Genomic DNA, 15,938 nt, shown 5'->3' on the forward strand with positions numbered 1-15,938 from the left:
CGAGTGCCCATACTAGACTTTGCAGAACAGTGAGCAAAGACCCGAAACATTAGACGCTACAGAAGCAATTTGAGAGTTCCCACAGCCACTTTTGAGCCACGAACCAGCGAACGCCATCTAGCAAGAATTATCGCAAATAGCCATGTCGGACTGGAAGAACGACCTTAATTTGCCCGCAAGGGATCTCCGTCCGCAGACCGACGACGTGCTCAACACGAAAGGTAATACCTTTGAGTCTTTCCAGCTTAAAAGAGAACTCTTGATGGGTATTTTTGAAGCCGGTTTTGAGAAGCCTTCGCCAATTCAGGAAGAATCGATTCCGGTTGCGCTGATGGGAAGAGACATTTTGGCCAGAGCCAAGAACGGAACTGGAAAGACGGCGTCTTTTGTGATTCCAGTGTTGGAAAAGTTGAAGCCCAAGGTGAACAAGATTCAGGCATTGATATTGGTTCCTACAAGAGAGCTGGCATTGCAGACATCCCAGGTTGTAAAGACACTGGGTGCACATCTCGGTTTGCAGGTCATGGTGACCACTGGAGGTACCAGTTTGCGTGACGATATTCTCCGTCTGAATGAGCCTGTTCACATTTTAGTGGGAACCCCTGGTAGGGTTCTTGATCTTGCAAGTAGACAGCTTGCAAATTTGGGTGAGTGCAGCATGTTCGTGATGGACGAGGCCGATAAGATGCTGAGTCGCGAGTTTCGCAGAATCATCGACCAGATCCTCAAGTTTTTTCCACAGTCATCTGGACCCGGTAATGCATACCAATCGCTGCTTTTTTCAGCCACTTTCCCGCTGTCAGTAAAGTCTTTCATGGACGAGCACCTCTACAAGCCCTACGAGATCAACCTAATGGATGAGCTTACCCTTAAAGGTATAACTCAATACTATGCTTTTGTCGAGGAAAAGCAGAAACTTCACTGTCTCAACACACTCTTCTCAAAACTTCAGATCAATCAATCGATCATCTTCTGCAATTCCACCAACAGAGTCGAGCTTTTGGCCAAGAAGATCACGGAGCTGGATTACTCGTGCTACTACTCGCACGCAAAGATGCCACAGGCTTCCAGAAACAAAGTTTTCCATGAGTTCCGCCAGGGTAAAGTCCGCAACTTAGTGTGTTCCGATCTGCTCACGAGAGGTATCGATATCCAGGCCGTAAACGTGGTTATCAACTTTGATTTCCCAAAAAACGCTGAGACTTATCTTCATCGTATTGGTCGTTCGGGTAGATTTGGCCACTTCGGTATAGCAATCAACTTGATCAACTGGAGTGACAGAATGAACCTTTACAAGATCGAGAAGGAACTAGGCACCGAGATCCAGCCCATTCCAGCCGAGATCGACAAGTCTTTGTACGTTGTGGGAGAGCCAAACTCCGTCCCAAGGCCATTCAAGCTTGACCATGTTCCAGAAGGAAACACCGTTGCTCCAAGACAGCAGAGAAGACCTCAGCACAATGGATACCATGCCCAAAATGGTGAGCAACCGGTTCAGCCCGTGCCATCGCAGGTCCTGCCGGAATACTGAAAGTGGCCTCCAACAACAAGCAAACAAGCCTCCCAAAAACTATCAAAACCATAAAAAAACATCAGAAAACACAAAATCACAAAAATATTGCATCACATCCGAATGCCGAATCAAAACTGTTGTGGTATGCTCAGCCCTTTCTCTACAACCAACTGATCATTAAACTTTCCTAATTCAAATGGTTTTGGGTTAGGATCAAGTGTACACTATCTGGAGTTTTGTTCTGTTGCTTTTGGTGAATTCGTTTTTATATTCCAATGAGTCCATGAAGCTGTTTTTGTGCGGTGTTTCTCTTTTTGCTGCTTTTTCCTGCTTTTTCTGCTTTAAGCTGAGTTCTGCTGCTTTCTGCTATTTTACTGCTATGATTTTCCCTTTTCATTTTCACCTTTGGTCGATATTCAACACTTTTTCAGAGTGTTCTTATCCCAAGGGAAGATAGATCTGGAGTGTTGCAGCTAGGTTTTTCCTTTGGTTTTACCCTAATTGCAACTTCACCGCTCCACCCTTTTTTTTTGGCTTTTTCTTTTTTTTTTTGGTTTCTTTTCCGTGCAGTCCAACTATGTCAACTACGTAAATATCTAGGCAATTGAATCATGGAAATGAAAATACAGCGTAGAGTCTGAGTTGATGATGAATCAGATATTTCGATAAGCCTCAGGGCTCATAGTCCAGTGCTGCATTTTATCCCACGCACGACGTATCCCGCAATCTTAAAACACGATTGCCTCTATTTGGAACAAGTCGTATACTCCACTCCCTAGTTCTTCCGCTGGCTGGCGATGAATTTCAGCGATGAGGATGACAACAACCCGTTTAGTGAGTCGCACTATTTTTACTCCTCCGGGATTGAAGCGGAGTTCGAAGGCTATAGTGATGGCAGAGACGGGGACCTGTACTCGCGGCACACATCCTCTAGTGGCCAAGCGCCATGTTTGGACTCTGAGGACGAGCCTGACTGGGTGGCTGCGTCACATCCAGATAGGTCAGAATCGGATGATGAGTCGATTGTGAACGGAACAGCATTTTTGGGTGAACATACGATGCATACACCTGCAGGAATAGCAGGAAAGGATGGTTTGCGGGTTGAGATTGTGGGGGCAGAGGCTTCTAGAGACTATAAAGCAAGTCTGACGATATTCTACAACATTCAGATTGATGGTGATTTCACTAAAATTGTCAAAAGACGATATTCAGACTTCTGCTCGTTTCGATTCTGTCTTCTTCGGCTATTCCCTACCAAGGTCATTCCACCGATTCCTGAAAAACACTCCCTTGGAAAATTGATAAAGCACCCATTGAGCTATAAAACGGACTCCAAAGTGATCAGCTCGCGGATAAGGCTGTTACACAATTTTCTGGATACCCTGTTGCGTGATGAGCAGATGGGTGACTCCTCTGCGCTGAAGAAGTTTCTCGATCCTGAAGAGAAGAATTGGACTCAAACTCTCAAATCACCACCCTTCACGTTGGTGCCGAATCATCCGTTACTTTTCTCACCCCAGACACCAACACAGCCCAATCCGTACCATTCCTATTTGCCAATACCACCAATCTCGTCTCTAAAGGGATTTGATTCAAGACTGAACTCGTCTGTGTTCCGACCAATGGAACTTCGATTTCAGGACCTGGCAAGGTGTTTGCTGGGCTTAGAGAAATGTGCGAAAAGAATTGAAAACGATATGACTAGCTATTGCAAAAAGATGACTGATCTGGGTGGTCATTACAACGTTGTCTCTCTTCTAGAGCCAAATGTTCACCCAAACCCGCTGGAGGTGTTTGGACAGGGAATTGACTCCAATTTCATCAATCTCGAGATTTTGATCAAAAATTTCAGAGTGAACTTCAAGGAACCCATTAAGGAGCTCAGAGCAACGTGTACAATCGTTCTTCATCTGCTTGGTTTCCGCAAATGGAAGGATCTGCAGTTAAACTACCTCCGCACCGTCATCGTCAAGAAGCAATTTCGAACAAAGAAGCTACTAGAAATGGAGACTTTAGATATACGGTTAGATCTTGCTCTATCACAGCGTGTGTTGGACTCTCCTACAATCACGGAGGCATTACGCAGATTCGAAGAACATCGAGTCACACCGGGTGAAACTCCAAGATCGGAACCGGGTTCTCGCGATTCAAACTGGAAAAGCCTTTTTAGCGGTTCGAAACGAGAAATCAACTCTCTTACCTCTCAAGAGAGACAGCGTGAAATCAATGGCAACAGGCTAGACCTGGCCAAGCTCACCAAGTGTTTCGAACTGCTCAACGATGACGTAAGGTACATATCCATCGAGGTGGAAAAGAACGTACTTTTGGAAGAACGACGCATCAAAAAGAAGATCTTCTACATGCTCGCTGACTTTCAGAAAATGCTTCTAATTTACAGCTCGGAGAATATGAATGTGTGGAAAGATAAAGCTGCAATCGGTCACGTGGTTTAAGTTTTTTTTTTTAAGATTAATACATGATTGTGCGTACACGACCTCTCTTATCGCAGCTCCCTCTATCTATCGGAAGCAGGCGTGAAGGCTTCCGTTGTTGCCACTGCTCATTCATTAGAGACTTTTGCACATTCTCCGGAATTTGTTTCAGGTTAACCTATTCTCAGCTACCTAAGGTACTGTTTATTTTGTTGGCTAAATAATTCTTGCCTCAATGACCGCCGAGACAGACCCCCTGGTTGGCCAGGACAGCTTTCAGGTGCGGATTGTCCGCAGGCAACGCAGGCACTACGACAGGTCTCGCTGCTTCAGATTTTTGCTTATTTCTCTGTTCGGGATGTCACTGTTAGCCATTCCAGCCACTTTGGTGCCTCGCTACGTTCATCAAAAGTTTTTAGCCGTTACCAAATGGCACTCTCTAGAAGACGTGACGAATGCTTTCCAAGAGACACTCTTCTCGGAGAACCATGCCGGTGAGTTCTTGAGAAGATATACGAACGAATCGCATCTTGCCGGTGATGGCCCAGAGCTGGTCCAGTTTACTTTCGATAAGTTCGAGGAATATGGGCTGAAGGCCTCCGTCAACGATTACGAGGTGTATTTGAACACCCCATTGGATCACTCGTTGAAGATGTTTGACACAATAACTGGCCAAACTCTCCATAAGCCCATGTTGGAAGAAGATATTCTTGCCGAAGACCCAACGTCGACTCACCTGGATGCGATACCTGTTTTCCATGGTTATTCAGCCAGTGGAAACGTGACTGCAGGTTTCGTGTATGCCAATTTCGGTTCCAAGGCGGATCTCGCCAAATTGGTAGAATTGGGTGTGGAAACAAAGGGAAAGATTGCAATAGTTCGTAATGGTGGGGGATACCGTGGATTGAAGGTGAAATTTGCCGAGGATCTTGGATTCGTGGGGATGTTGATGTACCCAGATCCAGCTCAAGACCACGGAATCACAGAGGAAAACGGATATCTGGCATATCCAAATGGTCCTGCCAGAAACCCTAGTTCTGTGGAGAGAGGTTCCTTGAAATCGTCGAATTTGGCTCCGGGAGACCCAACCACTCCTGGATACCCTTCCAAGCCTGGCTGCAAGAGACGTGAGCCCAAGGGTATCCCCACGATTCCGACCCTGCCAATAAGCTATAGGGAGGTGAAACCAATTCTGGAGTCCCTTAATGGTCATGGATTAAAAATTCCAGGTTTCGGGGGCGCAATTCCGGATGTGGAGTATTTCACAGGTCCCAATCCAAACCTGCAGCTCAACCTGTACAATCTTCAAAACTACACTATCAAGCCTATTCACAATGTCATTGGCAAGCTTGATGGCTGGTTGCAAGATGAAGTGATTGTTATTGGAAACCACAGAGATTCGTGGATTAAAGGTGGGGCTGGCGACCCCAATAGTGGGTCTGCCGTCTTGCTGGAGACCATTCGTGCAATAGCTGGAATCAAGTCCAAATATCCTAATTGGAAACCGCTTAGATCTTTGGTATTTATCTCATGGGATGGTGAGGAATACGGTCTGTTGGGTTCTAGTGAGTTTGGGGAGGAGTTTTCTCACGAGATCAGTGGAAAGGTGGTAGCATACTTCAACACTGATGTTGGTGTCTCGGGATCTCAACTTGGCCTAGCTGCCTCTCCAATGTTGAACGAACTACTACTTGAAAGTGCTAAACTCGTGGATTATCCAATGCTTCCTAACACGACTCTTTATGAACACTTGATCAACACAACCAATGCCGAAATCGAGGTTCTTGGGTCGGGTTCTGACTTCACGGTGTTTTTGGAACATCTTGGCATCCCAAGTCTTGATATTGGTTTTGATTCGGGAAAGAACGATGCCGTATATCATTATCACTCGAACTACGATTCATACCATTGGATGCATACTTTTGTTGATCCGAATTTTGAACTACACAGAGCTCTGGCGGCGTATTTGGGCCATCTCGTTCTTGGTATGAGTGAGAATGAGGTGATCAGATTCAACGTGTTGGAGTACGCTCGTGCGATTGCCAGTTACTACGAGTCCACAATCAAGGACGTTCCATTGGAATGGACTAACAAGAATTCTGAGTATAAGCGTGGTCATCACACTCACAGACTCCATAAACTCATTGGAATTATGTCTGGTCACATACATGCAATGGTTGGACTGAGTGAAGGCTACCAATACCATCTTGCTGAGCTCAGAGAACAGTACCAAACTTCTACGGCATTTCAGAAGTTCAAGCTATTGATCAAGATAAAATTGGCCAATGAGAATTTGAAGCATTTGGAAAAACAGTTCCTTGGTCCTGGTCTTAAAGACAGGCCATGGTTCAGACATGTTGTTTTTGCGAGTGGTCGTTATGATGGCTATTCGGGCCAGAACCTTCCTGGACTGCGTGAGTCCCTTGAAGATGATGACATTGTGAGATTCTTGGGAGAACTTGAGATTTTGAACCATTCAATTGTGAAGTTCAATAAGCTGTTGAAGCTGAGGTGAAAAAGCCGTGAAGGGTTGCAAAGCAGAGTCCTGATGCTTGTATAATTTTACTGAAGTTCGCCGAATTTTTATCACCACCCAGTATCATTGCAGCAGTATGCCTGATTCCAACGGCTCCGCATCGAGGTACTCCTCAACCGGAATCTCCCCAATATAAGCTCGATCCCCAAACCCTCCAATGAAGTAAACACCCTCAACAACAAAACGATACCAATTAGTGGAATGAATGGCATTTCCAGGAAACCAAACAGTGGAATCTGGGTGTTTCCTGGCAAACCGTAACGGGCATATCGGGTCTGGATGGTATGGCTCAAGATGGCCGCGTAAACTAACCCTTGGAGATCCAGCAATAGAGCCAGCAACGCGCCCAGGATATTTGTCGTCCACTTTATCATGAGGATCGTGATCACCCACCTTGATACTAAGAGAAACTGATGAGTTTTTTCTGATATTCACCATGCTAGTTGACATCTCCACCATTAGCAGTATAGGTTCACCCGTATGATCACAATCGACATAATACTCTGCAAATGACACCGGATACCCTTTTCGAAGCTCATCTTCATACACCGTGTTGACCATTGCAAGAGACTCGCGTTGAATTAGTGTCCTGGAAACGGAAGCTGCAGTCTTGGAGTCATGGTATTTGTCCGTTGCGATAGACGAGGGAAGCGCTAAAAGCGCGAAGATGAGTGGGAGAATCTTCATAAAAACCATTCAATCGAAGATCAAAGAGATTCTGATTCAATTTGGGAGGAATATTGCTGAAGCCGACTGCCAGCCAATTTATAGACCCATCATCAACCCCGTAAAGAGATAAGCACACCACTACGTCGTGTGCCTGCTCTGATTATTTGCCGCACCGGGACGGCTTCGTGTCCCCGCTAATACGCCAAAGCGGACCAAACTTGGGGGAGGGGTAGGCGTGCGGTGGTTGCCCCGCTTTCTGTCATGATCGCGGACCCATGGCAAATCCCATTCTGTACATAAACTTAACCGGGTATCCCCGCTTAAAGGTACCCCCAGTATTGGATCTGGTAAAGCTCCATACAGATCCATAAAGCTATAACAACGCTTTTACTCCAGGAGGCAGTACCAACCACATCCAGTGGTCCAAACGAGTCGCGGAGCCGGAGCCGCGGAGCTGGATTCTCGGAGTCTTGGTGCCGTTCGGACTTTCGCCGAGGATCTTTCTTCCGTCCACCTCCCCCCCAACCACTGCAACCAGAATTTTCCAAAGGATTAAGACAATAAATATTACTAAACCTAAATCAAGCATTGGCTCTGCAGGTGGTCCCTTTATCCGGGCGTTTCTACGGGTGCCACATCGCTTCTGTCGACTCTGGGCGTTTCAAAAAAGGTAGAAAGTCCGGTTCCAAGCCTCCGGGAGAGGGGCATTTGGGTCACCCATTGCAGAGTAGTGCCCCTCCCCCGTCATTGAGTGCATTAAAAACGGGTAGTTAACCAGTTTTACATAGCTACTTGTGGAAAGATCGAACTGTTTGGCGTCGCCGATTGCGTGAGGAGGCCGATACTTCCCCACTCGGCTGTCTATTGTTCTGCTCCTGCGTCTAAGTATAAGAAGGGTTCAGCTCCCTCATCGGTGCTTTTCTGTAATTCATATGCTGTAAATTGATTTTCAATCTGAGTCTCTGACTGGTCTTTTTTGATTTTTTGATTCGTTCATCGATTGGCTCCATTACATTGCCTACTTGACGATTCGACTATTTGTCTCTTTTACCAGTTAATTTTGACCATCTGATTTTTAATTCTGGACTGCTCAATTTTTTGACTAGTTGACTCTCGAACTGCGATCTCTTGACTGCTTGAAAATTTTGGATTTGGATCCTTGATTATTAAAACTTACTGCAGCTTCTTTCCACAATGCCTGACGATATCGAAAAACAACTCCAGAACGACGACCACTCGTCGGACACAAACTTCGGCGAGCACGTCGTCGCGAAGATACACACCTCCGACGACGGCGAGTTTGTTCATTTTGGAAACCAAAAGTTCTACAGAAGAGACCTGTTGCAGGCCTTCGGTGGTACTTTGAACCCCGGTCTTTCTGCACCTTCTACCCACAAATTTGGTAACCCAGCTCCACTGGGGTTGTCCGCTTTTGCCCTCACGACCTTCGTGCTATCGCTGATAAATGCGAAGGCAATGGGAGTGTCTACTCCCAACGTTGTGATTGGACTTTCCATGTTCTACGGTGGTCTGGTTCAACTGCTGGCTGGTATGTGGGAGCTCGCACTTGAAAACACCTTTGGTGCTTTAGCACTGGGTTCCTTCGGAGGCTTCTGGATGTCCTTTGGTGCTATTTTCATCCCTTGGTTCAACATAGCAAGTGCCTATGAAGACCCTACAGAGCTTGACAATGCGCTTGGTTTCTACCTCCTGGGTTGGACCATCTTCACCTTCATGCTTTGTCTAGTGACAGTGAAATCCACGGTGCCCTTCTTCGGCCTCTTTGTTTTCCTGGATATCACATTCTTGCTGCTTTCTCTGGGCTATCTTGCACCATCTGTGGGATGCACCCGTGCTGGTGGTGTCTTTGGCGTGATTACGGCGTTTATCGCTTGGTACAACGCCTACGCCGGTGTGGCCAATCCACAGAACGCCTACCTCACCATCAAACCATTCAACTTGCCCAAGTTTGGCAAAGATTCTTGAATTATTACGCTCCCAAAATCATCTTCCGAGACTGGTTCTCAGAGAGACTGTCTCTTGTCTCACCTCTATCGCCTCCGCCTTCAATGATCTCTCCGCATTCTTGCAGTTTCACGATTTATCAACGATGCTCTTTTATTAGTCCCCCCGGTATTCGCCTTACATAGCGTATCCAAGGATCACAAAAAATCAGTGTAAAGGGAACCGAGTAGCAAAGTTTGTAGATTTGGTCGGGATAAGCTCTTCCACGCAGCTTGCTGCGCACTTCCTCGCGTTGCTATACGACTCGTGCGAACATTAAATCTACTACGGTTCTGCAATCCTGTGCCGTTTTTGTCAGCTTCTTTTACCAGTAGGCTAAACTACTCCATTATGTTTCGTTAGATTATCACTATCTTCTTGGTTACGAGCTCTGTCTTCCGTCTTTGTCAAGCCACATTTTGCCAAGACACTACCAAACCGCGCCTGTTTCCACTGAAAATGCATGATGCTCACCCACCAGTCATGAAAAGAACCTTGTATCATTCCTGCAATTGACTGTTGGGTCGTGTCTGTGAACTGGTTTTCTCAGATCAGCCCTGGTCGGGCCGGAACCTCGTCTGAAGTCATGGACAGTGCAAATTAAGCCTTGGCAGAGCTACCCATGCGCGCTGGACTAAGTGGACGGTGTAAATCAGAGTTTCTTCGTAAACGTCGTACTGGATACAATTGTCCATCGATGGGCCAATAGAAAGCTTATTTCTGAAGCCATTTGTTATTCAAAGCAACACCGATGCCAGACATCTGTGCACGCGGTTCCTTTGTATTCCGACCGGTCGCATTCTCAGATGCCGGTGCAACGTTCGAGAACTTTCTTGCACTCAGGCCATCATGATACAAGGACCATATTCAAACAAGCTGTAACTTTATGCTTAGAATTCACTCTCAAATATCTACATTCTTCTCCTTTTTCTTGAAAAAAAGCCCTTCCAAGCCCACTAAGCATAGAGCCCCCAATTCAATTCCGGAAACAATAGCTGGCATTCACGGTCGGAAAGAACCTCGAATATCCCCCGGAATTGGACCGCATTAATGCGCCTCGAGGAACGCGCATGATGCATCTCCGTGAACCGCGTCGCGAAACCAAAACAAACACGGTGAAAAACTCCTTTACTGAGAGGCGTTGCGCCGGAAGTCTGTTGTCTTTTTTTAGGTAGTACCAAACCACACAGAATGCGTATATATATCGGGTGATCCCCCTCAATACAACCTTTCCTGGCTCTTTTTGTTTTCATAACTCCAACTACTACACTCACTTACCAAAATGCAAATCAAGTCTCTCGTCGCTGGCTCTGCCTTGGCCGCCGTTGCCGCTGCTTACGCTAACACCACTGTTGTCGTTGACAACCAGTCCACCACCGTTGTGACCATCACCTCTTGTTCCGACAATGCTTGTGCCACCACCACCTCTGCCGCTTTGGTGTCTACCTTGACCACCACCGAGAACGGTGTCGTCACTGAGTACACCACCTACTGCCCATTGACCGCCACTTCTTCGGGCGTTGAGGCTGTTGCCACCTCCTCGAGTGCTGAGGGAACCACCTACGAAGATGTCACCCTTTCTGGATCCGATGTGACTGTTTCCGGTGACAGCACCTCCACCGAGTACGCTTACATCACCGAGACCCTCACCTTGACCACCGGTACCGGTTCCGAGGCTGGTGTTGAGACCATCACCACTACCTACTGCCCAGCCACCGTGACTTCCTCTACCTCGTCTGGCTCCAACTACACCAGCCCAACCGTTTCTGCTTACGAGGGTGCTGCTAACAGCTTGAAGGCTGGTGCCGCCGTTGTCGGTCTCGGTTCTTTGGCTTTCTTGCTCTTCTAAGTTAGTGACACCTTAGTTATACCCGTTTGCTAATTAGATGACGAGACGACTTGGTGCTACAAATAAAAAATTTATAGGCTAATCGAGACTTGCTCAAAATTGAATGTAGAGGTGAACCTTTTCAGTACTATTCAACTGGAGTTGTAGCTGTAGTCGATAGGACCGTCGGAACTGATGTTATGGCTGATGCATTGCTTTGATCTACTGATCCACGACGAAAGCTTTGCTAGGATTTGTTCGATTGCTCAAACGTCTACTGAAACCTTCTCTGTGGTTTCTTTGTTGCAGTTGCTTGACATTAAAGCTGGGTAAAATCACCTTCAACTTCGGTCCTTCCCTTCAAAGTCATCCTCATCCTCATGAAACTTCAAATGCAGGGTTCGTCACTTCTATGCCTTTTTCTTACCAGCTCATCCGACATTCGAAAATCACCTCGTTGGTCGAGACCGGTGTATTCTTTTGCAACCGTCTCAACCATATTCGCGACGCGATCTCTAAGCATTCGGTGCGTGTAAACTATGCAAAAGCCCACATCGAGAACCCAGATTTCGGGATTTGTAATTCTCCTGTGCACGACTCATCGCTCGAGTAAAACTTCCCATTTCAGTCAATTCACCGGTCTCGCAAAGCTTTAACGCCGAGCGCTTTTACTGAGAAAGACGAACTTCGACCATAGATTTACCAACGGAACAGATACTTAAGACGCGCCTGTTCTTCTCTGTTGCCATAACTGACAACTGGAATAGTCGGAACACCGGTGCCTTCAAACCACGTGCACAGCCATGAGCTTCTTCAAGAACATACTGGGGTCCAAGGATCACACCAAAGAGATCGCAGAGATCCTTCCCATTGCAGAGTGCAAGGCAGAATGCCTTGCCAGTGAATGTCACACAAAGTTTCCCAATAGTGCAGAGGTCAAAGGGGCCGATGCTACTGCTGATCTATGGATGTCAACTAAGCCGTATGCCTTACATTGTCTAGTGTCTACGGGAAAGACAGACTGGCAGCACGACGCCACCGATACGCCTCTTTCGCTAGAAAATCATCTTAGTCAGTGGGCTTCTAATAACTCCCGAGTTGCTGGGGGCACTATCAAGGTTAGTTGCTCGTCCCTTCCCAATCATGATCACGAGAATCTTACTGGGGACGTCTTGATTCTACCCTATTTCGTCTGGGTTAAGGGCTGTCCAAACGGCCAAATTGGCGATGTGATGTCTGAGCTTGTTCCAAAGCTTAAACTTGCCGAGAAAGGCAAAATTTCACTGCCCAAAGAGCTGGGTGGTGTTGAGATAGCAGTTGACCCTTCCCATGCATACGTATTTCTGTGCTCCCATAGAACACGTGATAAGCGCTGTGGAATAACTGCGCCGCTCATGAAGAAGGAGATGGATATAGATTTACGGGATCGCGATCTCTTGCGCGATTTCGGAGATGATAGACCGGGAGGAGTGACGGTGGCATTCATCAACCACGTTGGGGGACATAAGTTCGCAGCCAATCTACTCATCTACCTGCGCTCAGGCGAGAACGTGTGGTTTGCAAGATGCCGTCCTACAAACTGCAAGGCAATAATATCCGAAACCATCCTCGGAGGGGGAAAGGTCTGGCCTGAATATTTGCGACTGGCACAGAGGTTCAGTCCAGTGAAGTGGTAGCACCAAATAAACTACAATCAACTTATTTTAGGCACCGGCATTAGTATTGTCTTCCATATGTAATCTTCAAAGGTCTTGGTGAACAATCTTTTCTGGGAGGAATGTACTCAAAATGTTGAGTCTCTTCTGCATCGTATCGAGCTTGCTTTGGGCAATGTTGCCGCTTTGGGCCAGGATTTTGGACAGTCTTGAAGACTCTCTCGAGATGAAATCGGCTTCGCCGTTGGCTATTTTGGTGATCACCTTGACATAGTAATTCTTGACCCAAGGATCCACTCTTCTGGCAGTGACAAGCTCCTTCGCAATGGCATCAACGATGCTCTGTCTCTCAGACTCGGATGCAGAAAGCAATGACGAGGCCAGATCGCTCACTTCCGGTACAATAGCTGCTTTGGAAGTCAATTGGCCGTTCTGGTCACGGAATAGGTCAGTCTTGATGTTCACGAAGCCAACCAGCTCCGCAAAAGTACGCCCGCCCTCGTATTCTATTGGCTTGGTGGTATCTCCCTTATGGAAATACAAAATTGTTGGGAACCCCTTAACGTCATAACGTCTTTTGAGCTCGTCCGAGGGCGATTCTGTAGTCGTCACCTCCGCAATGACGATTCTATCCTTGTCTGCTTCAAACACCTTAGCCAATTTTTCCCATGCAGGATGCAAGTTCTTGCAGTGAGTACACCAGGAAGCTGTAAGCACCACAAACACGTCAGACTTGGCCACAGCATCGTCGAATGTGTGGTCATCTAACAACGTGATCTTGGTCTCGGCCTTTGGTGGTTTTACACCACTGTGCGATGCAACAAAGTTTGACATGCTAGTGAAATCACGGCCCCCAGAGTATTCCACAGGATTCTTGGGGTCTTTGGCAGTGAACAGTTTCATTGTGGGGAAACCATCGATGTCGTATCTTTTTCCAATCTTGGAGTAGGTATCGGCGTCGATCTGTGCCACTTGGATCCCACTGTTCTTAGCAAAAGAATCGCTCAACTCCTCAAATGCTGGTTGCATCCGCTTACAGTGTGAGCACCAAGTTGCGTAGAACTTCACAAACGTGGTTTTGCCGGACTTGAGAACCACGTCATCAAACGTCTTATCGGTCAGCTCCAGCACCTCTCCGAAGACGAAGGAAGACAGCAGCAGAACCAGAAGGGCCACAATGGAGTAACTTCGGTGGAACATTGTGCAAATACTTGGAAATAGTTCAAGACTTTTAATGCCAGAAAATTCAAAGTGTACAGCGAACGGCGGCGATTTCGGATCAGTTGTAAGAACAGTTGCGTATTACAAATATCAGGACACGCAACGCGGCAACGCTAACACCGAGGATTATTAGTCTGAACACTACCATGTTGAAAAGTGAAATTTCTCGTGTGGATACCAAATGTCCGAAAAGAGTAAAATCCCCTCCAAATTCAGGATGCCGTCTAGTCGTGAGGCTCTATCGGGCAAGCCTTTATCAAAGCTTATCTGTTTATCCTGGTCTTTTGCCCCCCTTCTTTTCGTTACAATATTGTAGAACGTTGTTTTGCAAAAAATGAAGATATCAACACTTTTATCCGTCGGATCTCTTCTTTCCGGCGCTTATTCCTGGAATTTATTCGACAATGTCCAGAAACACCTCGGCTTTGAGTCCCTGGTTGGCGGCGCTAAGCTCCACCAAGAGCTCAGACTGGCGTGGGAAGCCATTGGCGAAAACTACTCCGAGGAGGAGCTGAAACGTGTTTTCGAGCGTTTTGAAGAGGGATCTAGTCCGGCTATGCAGTTTCCTTCCAATGCTGCTACTGCCATGGAAGCTGGAAAGGAAGCTCTCAAGGGATGGCAGCACATCACCAACCCCACCTTTGAGGGTTACCAGTTGAGAATGCAAAAATCCGGTCCAGAAGCGCTTGGAATCGACACAGTGGCTCAATGGGCGGGTTATCTGGATGTTGAGGCTGAGGACAAGCATTTCTTCTCGTGGTTCTTTGAATCAAGAAACGATCCTGCCAACGACCCAGTCATTCTGTGGTTGAACGGAGGACCAGGATGTTCATCAATGACAGGACTATTTTTTGAGCTTGGGCCTTCGTCGATTGGTCCAGACCTCAAACCAGTCTTCAACCCTTATGCTTGGAACTCCAATGCCTCTGTGATCTTCCTTGAACAACCTGTTGGAGTTGGTTACTCGTATTCATCAAAGACCGTTTCGTCGACAGCAGCTGCGGCCAAGGATGTCTATGTCTTCTTGGAACTATTCTTCCAGAAGTTCCCTCATTTGACCAAGCTTCCATTTCACATTGCTGGTGAGTCGTACGGAGGCCATTACGTTCCTAAGTTTGCTTCTGAGATCATCAACCAAGCCTCGCGTTCGTTTGAACTGACCTCTATTATGGTCGGTAACGGAATTACCAACGCTCTCATCCAGAACAACTACTACAGACCTATGGCATGTGGTGAAGGTGGGTACCCTCAGGTGATCACCGATGCTGAGTGCGATGAAATGGACGAAGTTGCTGCCCGTTGCCAGGTTCTCTCCGAGGCCTGCGATGAGTTCGAGTCCAGAATTACCTGTGTCCCAGCAGGCTTATACTGCAACAAACTCATGGAACCATACGCAAAGACTGGTCTCAATGTCTATGATATCCGCAAGAAGTGCGGGGACAACGATCTCTGTTACGATGAACTCTCTTACATTGAAAGTTACCTCAATGAACCGGCTGTTATGGAAACTTTGGGCGTCCAGGTCGACAAGTTCGTCAGCTGCAACGATGATGTTGGACTCCGTTTCGCCTTCACTGGTGATCTGAACAAGCCTCATGAGCAATATGTGGCTGAACTTCTTGAGAAGGGCTATCCTGTACTTCTTTACGCTGGTGACAAGGATTTCATCTGTAACTGGTTGGGCAACTTTGCTTGGTCTGCCGCTCTCGAATGGAGTGGAAAGGATGAGTTTGCCTCTGCTCCATTGACCCCATGGTACACTTTGGATTCCCTGAACTACGCTGGTGACGTCAAGAACTACCAAAACTTTACGTTTGCACGTGTGTTCGATGCTGGCCACATGGTTCCCTACGACCAGCCTGAGAACTCTCTGGATCTGATCAACAGATGGATCTCTGGTGACCTTGCTTTGGGTACAAAATAGTACACTCACAGTCATTTGTAGCACTACAATCACATCACCTTTATACCGAAATTACTAGCGCTCCCAATAGCAAGTGTCTTAGTGTAGATTTGTCCAATTCCGATTCATGCATGAGCCGCATGCGTTGCTTATTTAATCAGTCGGTCGTGTATAAAC

At 46.9% G+C, this 15,938-nt stretch overlaps 9 protein-coding genes across 9 annotated transcripts; 7 read left to right on the forward strand and 2 right to left on the reverse strand.

Moving 5' to 3' along the window:
• Positions 1-142: 142 nt before the first annotated feature.
• KUCA_T00003301001 (uncharacterized protein) lies at positions 143-1,531 on the forward strand (the record flags this gene model as incomplete). The annotated part of the gene is made up of 1 exon (XM_022601702.1): positions 143-1,531. The coding sequence occupies one exon, from the start codon at positions 143-145 to the stop codon at positions 1,529-1,531; it is 1,389 nt and encodes a 462-aa protein (XP_022459318.1).
• A 779-nt stretch (positions 1,532-2,310) lies between these two features.
• On the forward strand, positions 2,311-3,966 carry KUCA_T00003302001 (uncharacterized protein; the record flags this gene model as incomplete). The annotated part of the gene is made up of 1 exon (XM_022601703.1): positions 2,311-3,966. One exon carries the CDS (start codon positions 2,311-2,313, stop codon positions 3,964-3,966), a length of 1,656 nt encoding a protein of 551 aa, XP_022459319.1.
• Positions 3,967-4,180: 214 nt separating this feature from the next.
• KUCA_T00003303001 (uncharacterized protein) lies at positions 4,181-6,460 on the forward strand (the record flags this gene model as incomplete). The annotated part of the gene is made up of 1 exon (XM_022601704.1): positions 4,181-6,460. One exon carries the CDS (start codon positions 4,181-4,183, stop codon positions 6,458-6,460), a length of 2,280 nt encoding a protein of 759 aa, XP_022459320.1.
• An 84-nt stretch (positions 6,461-6,544) lies between these two features.
• KUCA_T00003304001 (uncharacterized protein) lies at positions 6,545-7,177 on the reverse strand (the record flags this gene model as incomplete). Its single annotated transcript, XM_022601705.1, has 1 exon — positions 6,545-7,177. One exon carries the CDS (start codon positions 7,175-7,177, stop codon positions 6,545-6,547), a length of 633 nt encoding a protein of 210 aa, XP_022459321.1.
• A 1,167-nt stretch (positions 7,178-8,344) lies between these two features.
• Positions 8,345-9,136, forward strand: KUCA_T00003305001 (uncharacterized protein; the record flags this gene model as incomplete). The annotated part of the gene is made up of 1 exon (XM_022601706.1): positions 8,345-9,136. The coding sequence occupies one exon, from the start codon at positions 8,345-8,347 to the stop codon at positions 9,134-9,136; it is 792 nt and encodes a 263-aa protein (XP_022459322.1).
• A 1,300-nt stretch (positions 9,137-10,436) lies between these two features.
• KUCA_T00003306001 (uncharacterized protein) lies at positions 10,437-11,003 on the forward strand (the record flags this gene model as incomplete). The annotated part of the gene is made up of 1 exon (XM_022601707.1): positions 10,437-11,003. One exon carries the CDS (start codon positions 10,437-10,439, stop codon positions 11,001-11,003), a length of 567 nt encoding a protein of 188 aa, XP_022459323.1.
• A 782-nt stretch (positions 11,004-11,785) lies between these two features.
• KUCA_T00003307001 (uncharacterized protein) lies at positions 11,786-12,658 on the forward strand (the record flags this gene model as incomplete). Its single annotated transcript, XM_022601709.1, has 1 exon — positions 11,786-12,658. The coding sequence occupies one exon, from the start codon at positions 11,786-11,788 to the stop codon at positions 12,656-12,658; it is 873 nt and encodes a 290-aa protein (XP_022459324.1).
• A 66-nt stretch (positions 12,659-12,724) lies between these two features.
• KUCA_T00003308001 (uncharacterized protein) lies at positions 12,725-13,837 on the reverse strand (the record flags this gene model as incomplete). Its single annotated transcript, XM_022601710.1, has 1 exon — positions 12,725-13,837. The coding sequence occupies one exon, from the start codon at positions 13,835-13,837 to the stop codon at positions 12,725-12,727; it is 1,113 nt and encodes a 370-aa protein (XP_022459325.1).
• Positions 13,838-14,192: 355 nt separating this feature from the next.
• Positions 14,193-15,782, forward strand: KUCA_T00003309001 (uncharacterized protein; the record flags this gene model as incomplete). The annotated part of the gene is made up of 1 exon (XM_022601711.1): positions 14,193-15,782. One exon carries the CDS (start codon positions 14,193-14,195, stop codon positions 15,780-15,782), a length of 1,590 nt encoding a protein of 529 aa, XP_022459326.1.
• Positions 15,783-15,938: the final 156 nt, after the last annotated feature.

This window comes from Kuraishia capsulata, genomic scaffold (genome assembly GCF_000576695.1).
Source record: "Kuraishia capsulata CBS 1993 genomic scaffold, Kuraishia_capsulata_scaffold_4, whole genome shotgun sequence".
NCBI classification, from domain to species: Eukaryota; Fungi; Ascomycota; class Pichiomycetes; order Pichiales; family Pichiaceae; genus Kuraishia; species Kuraishia capsulata.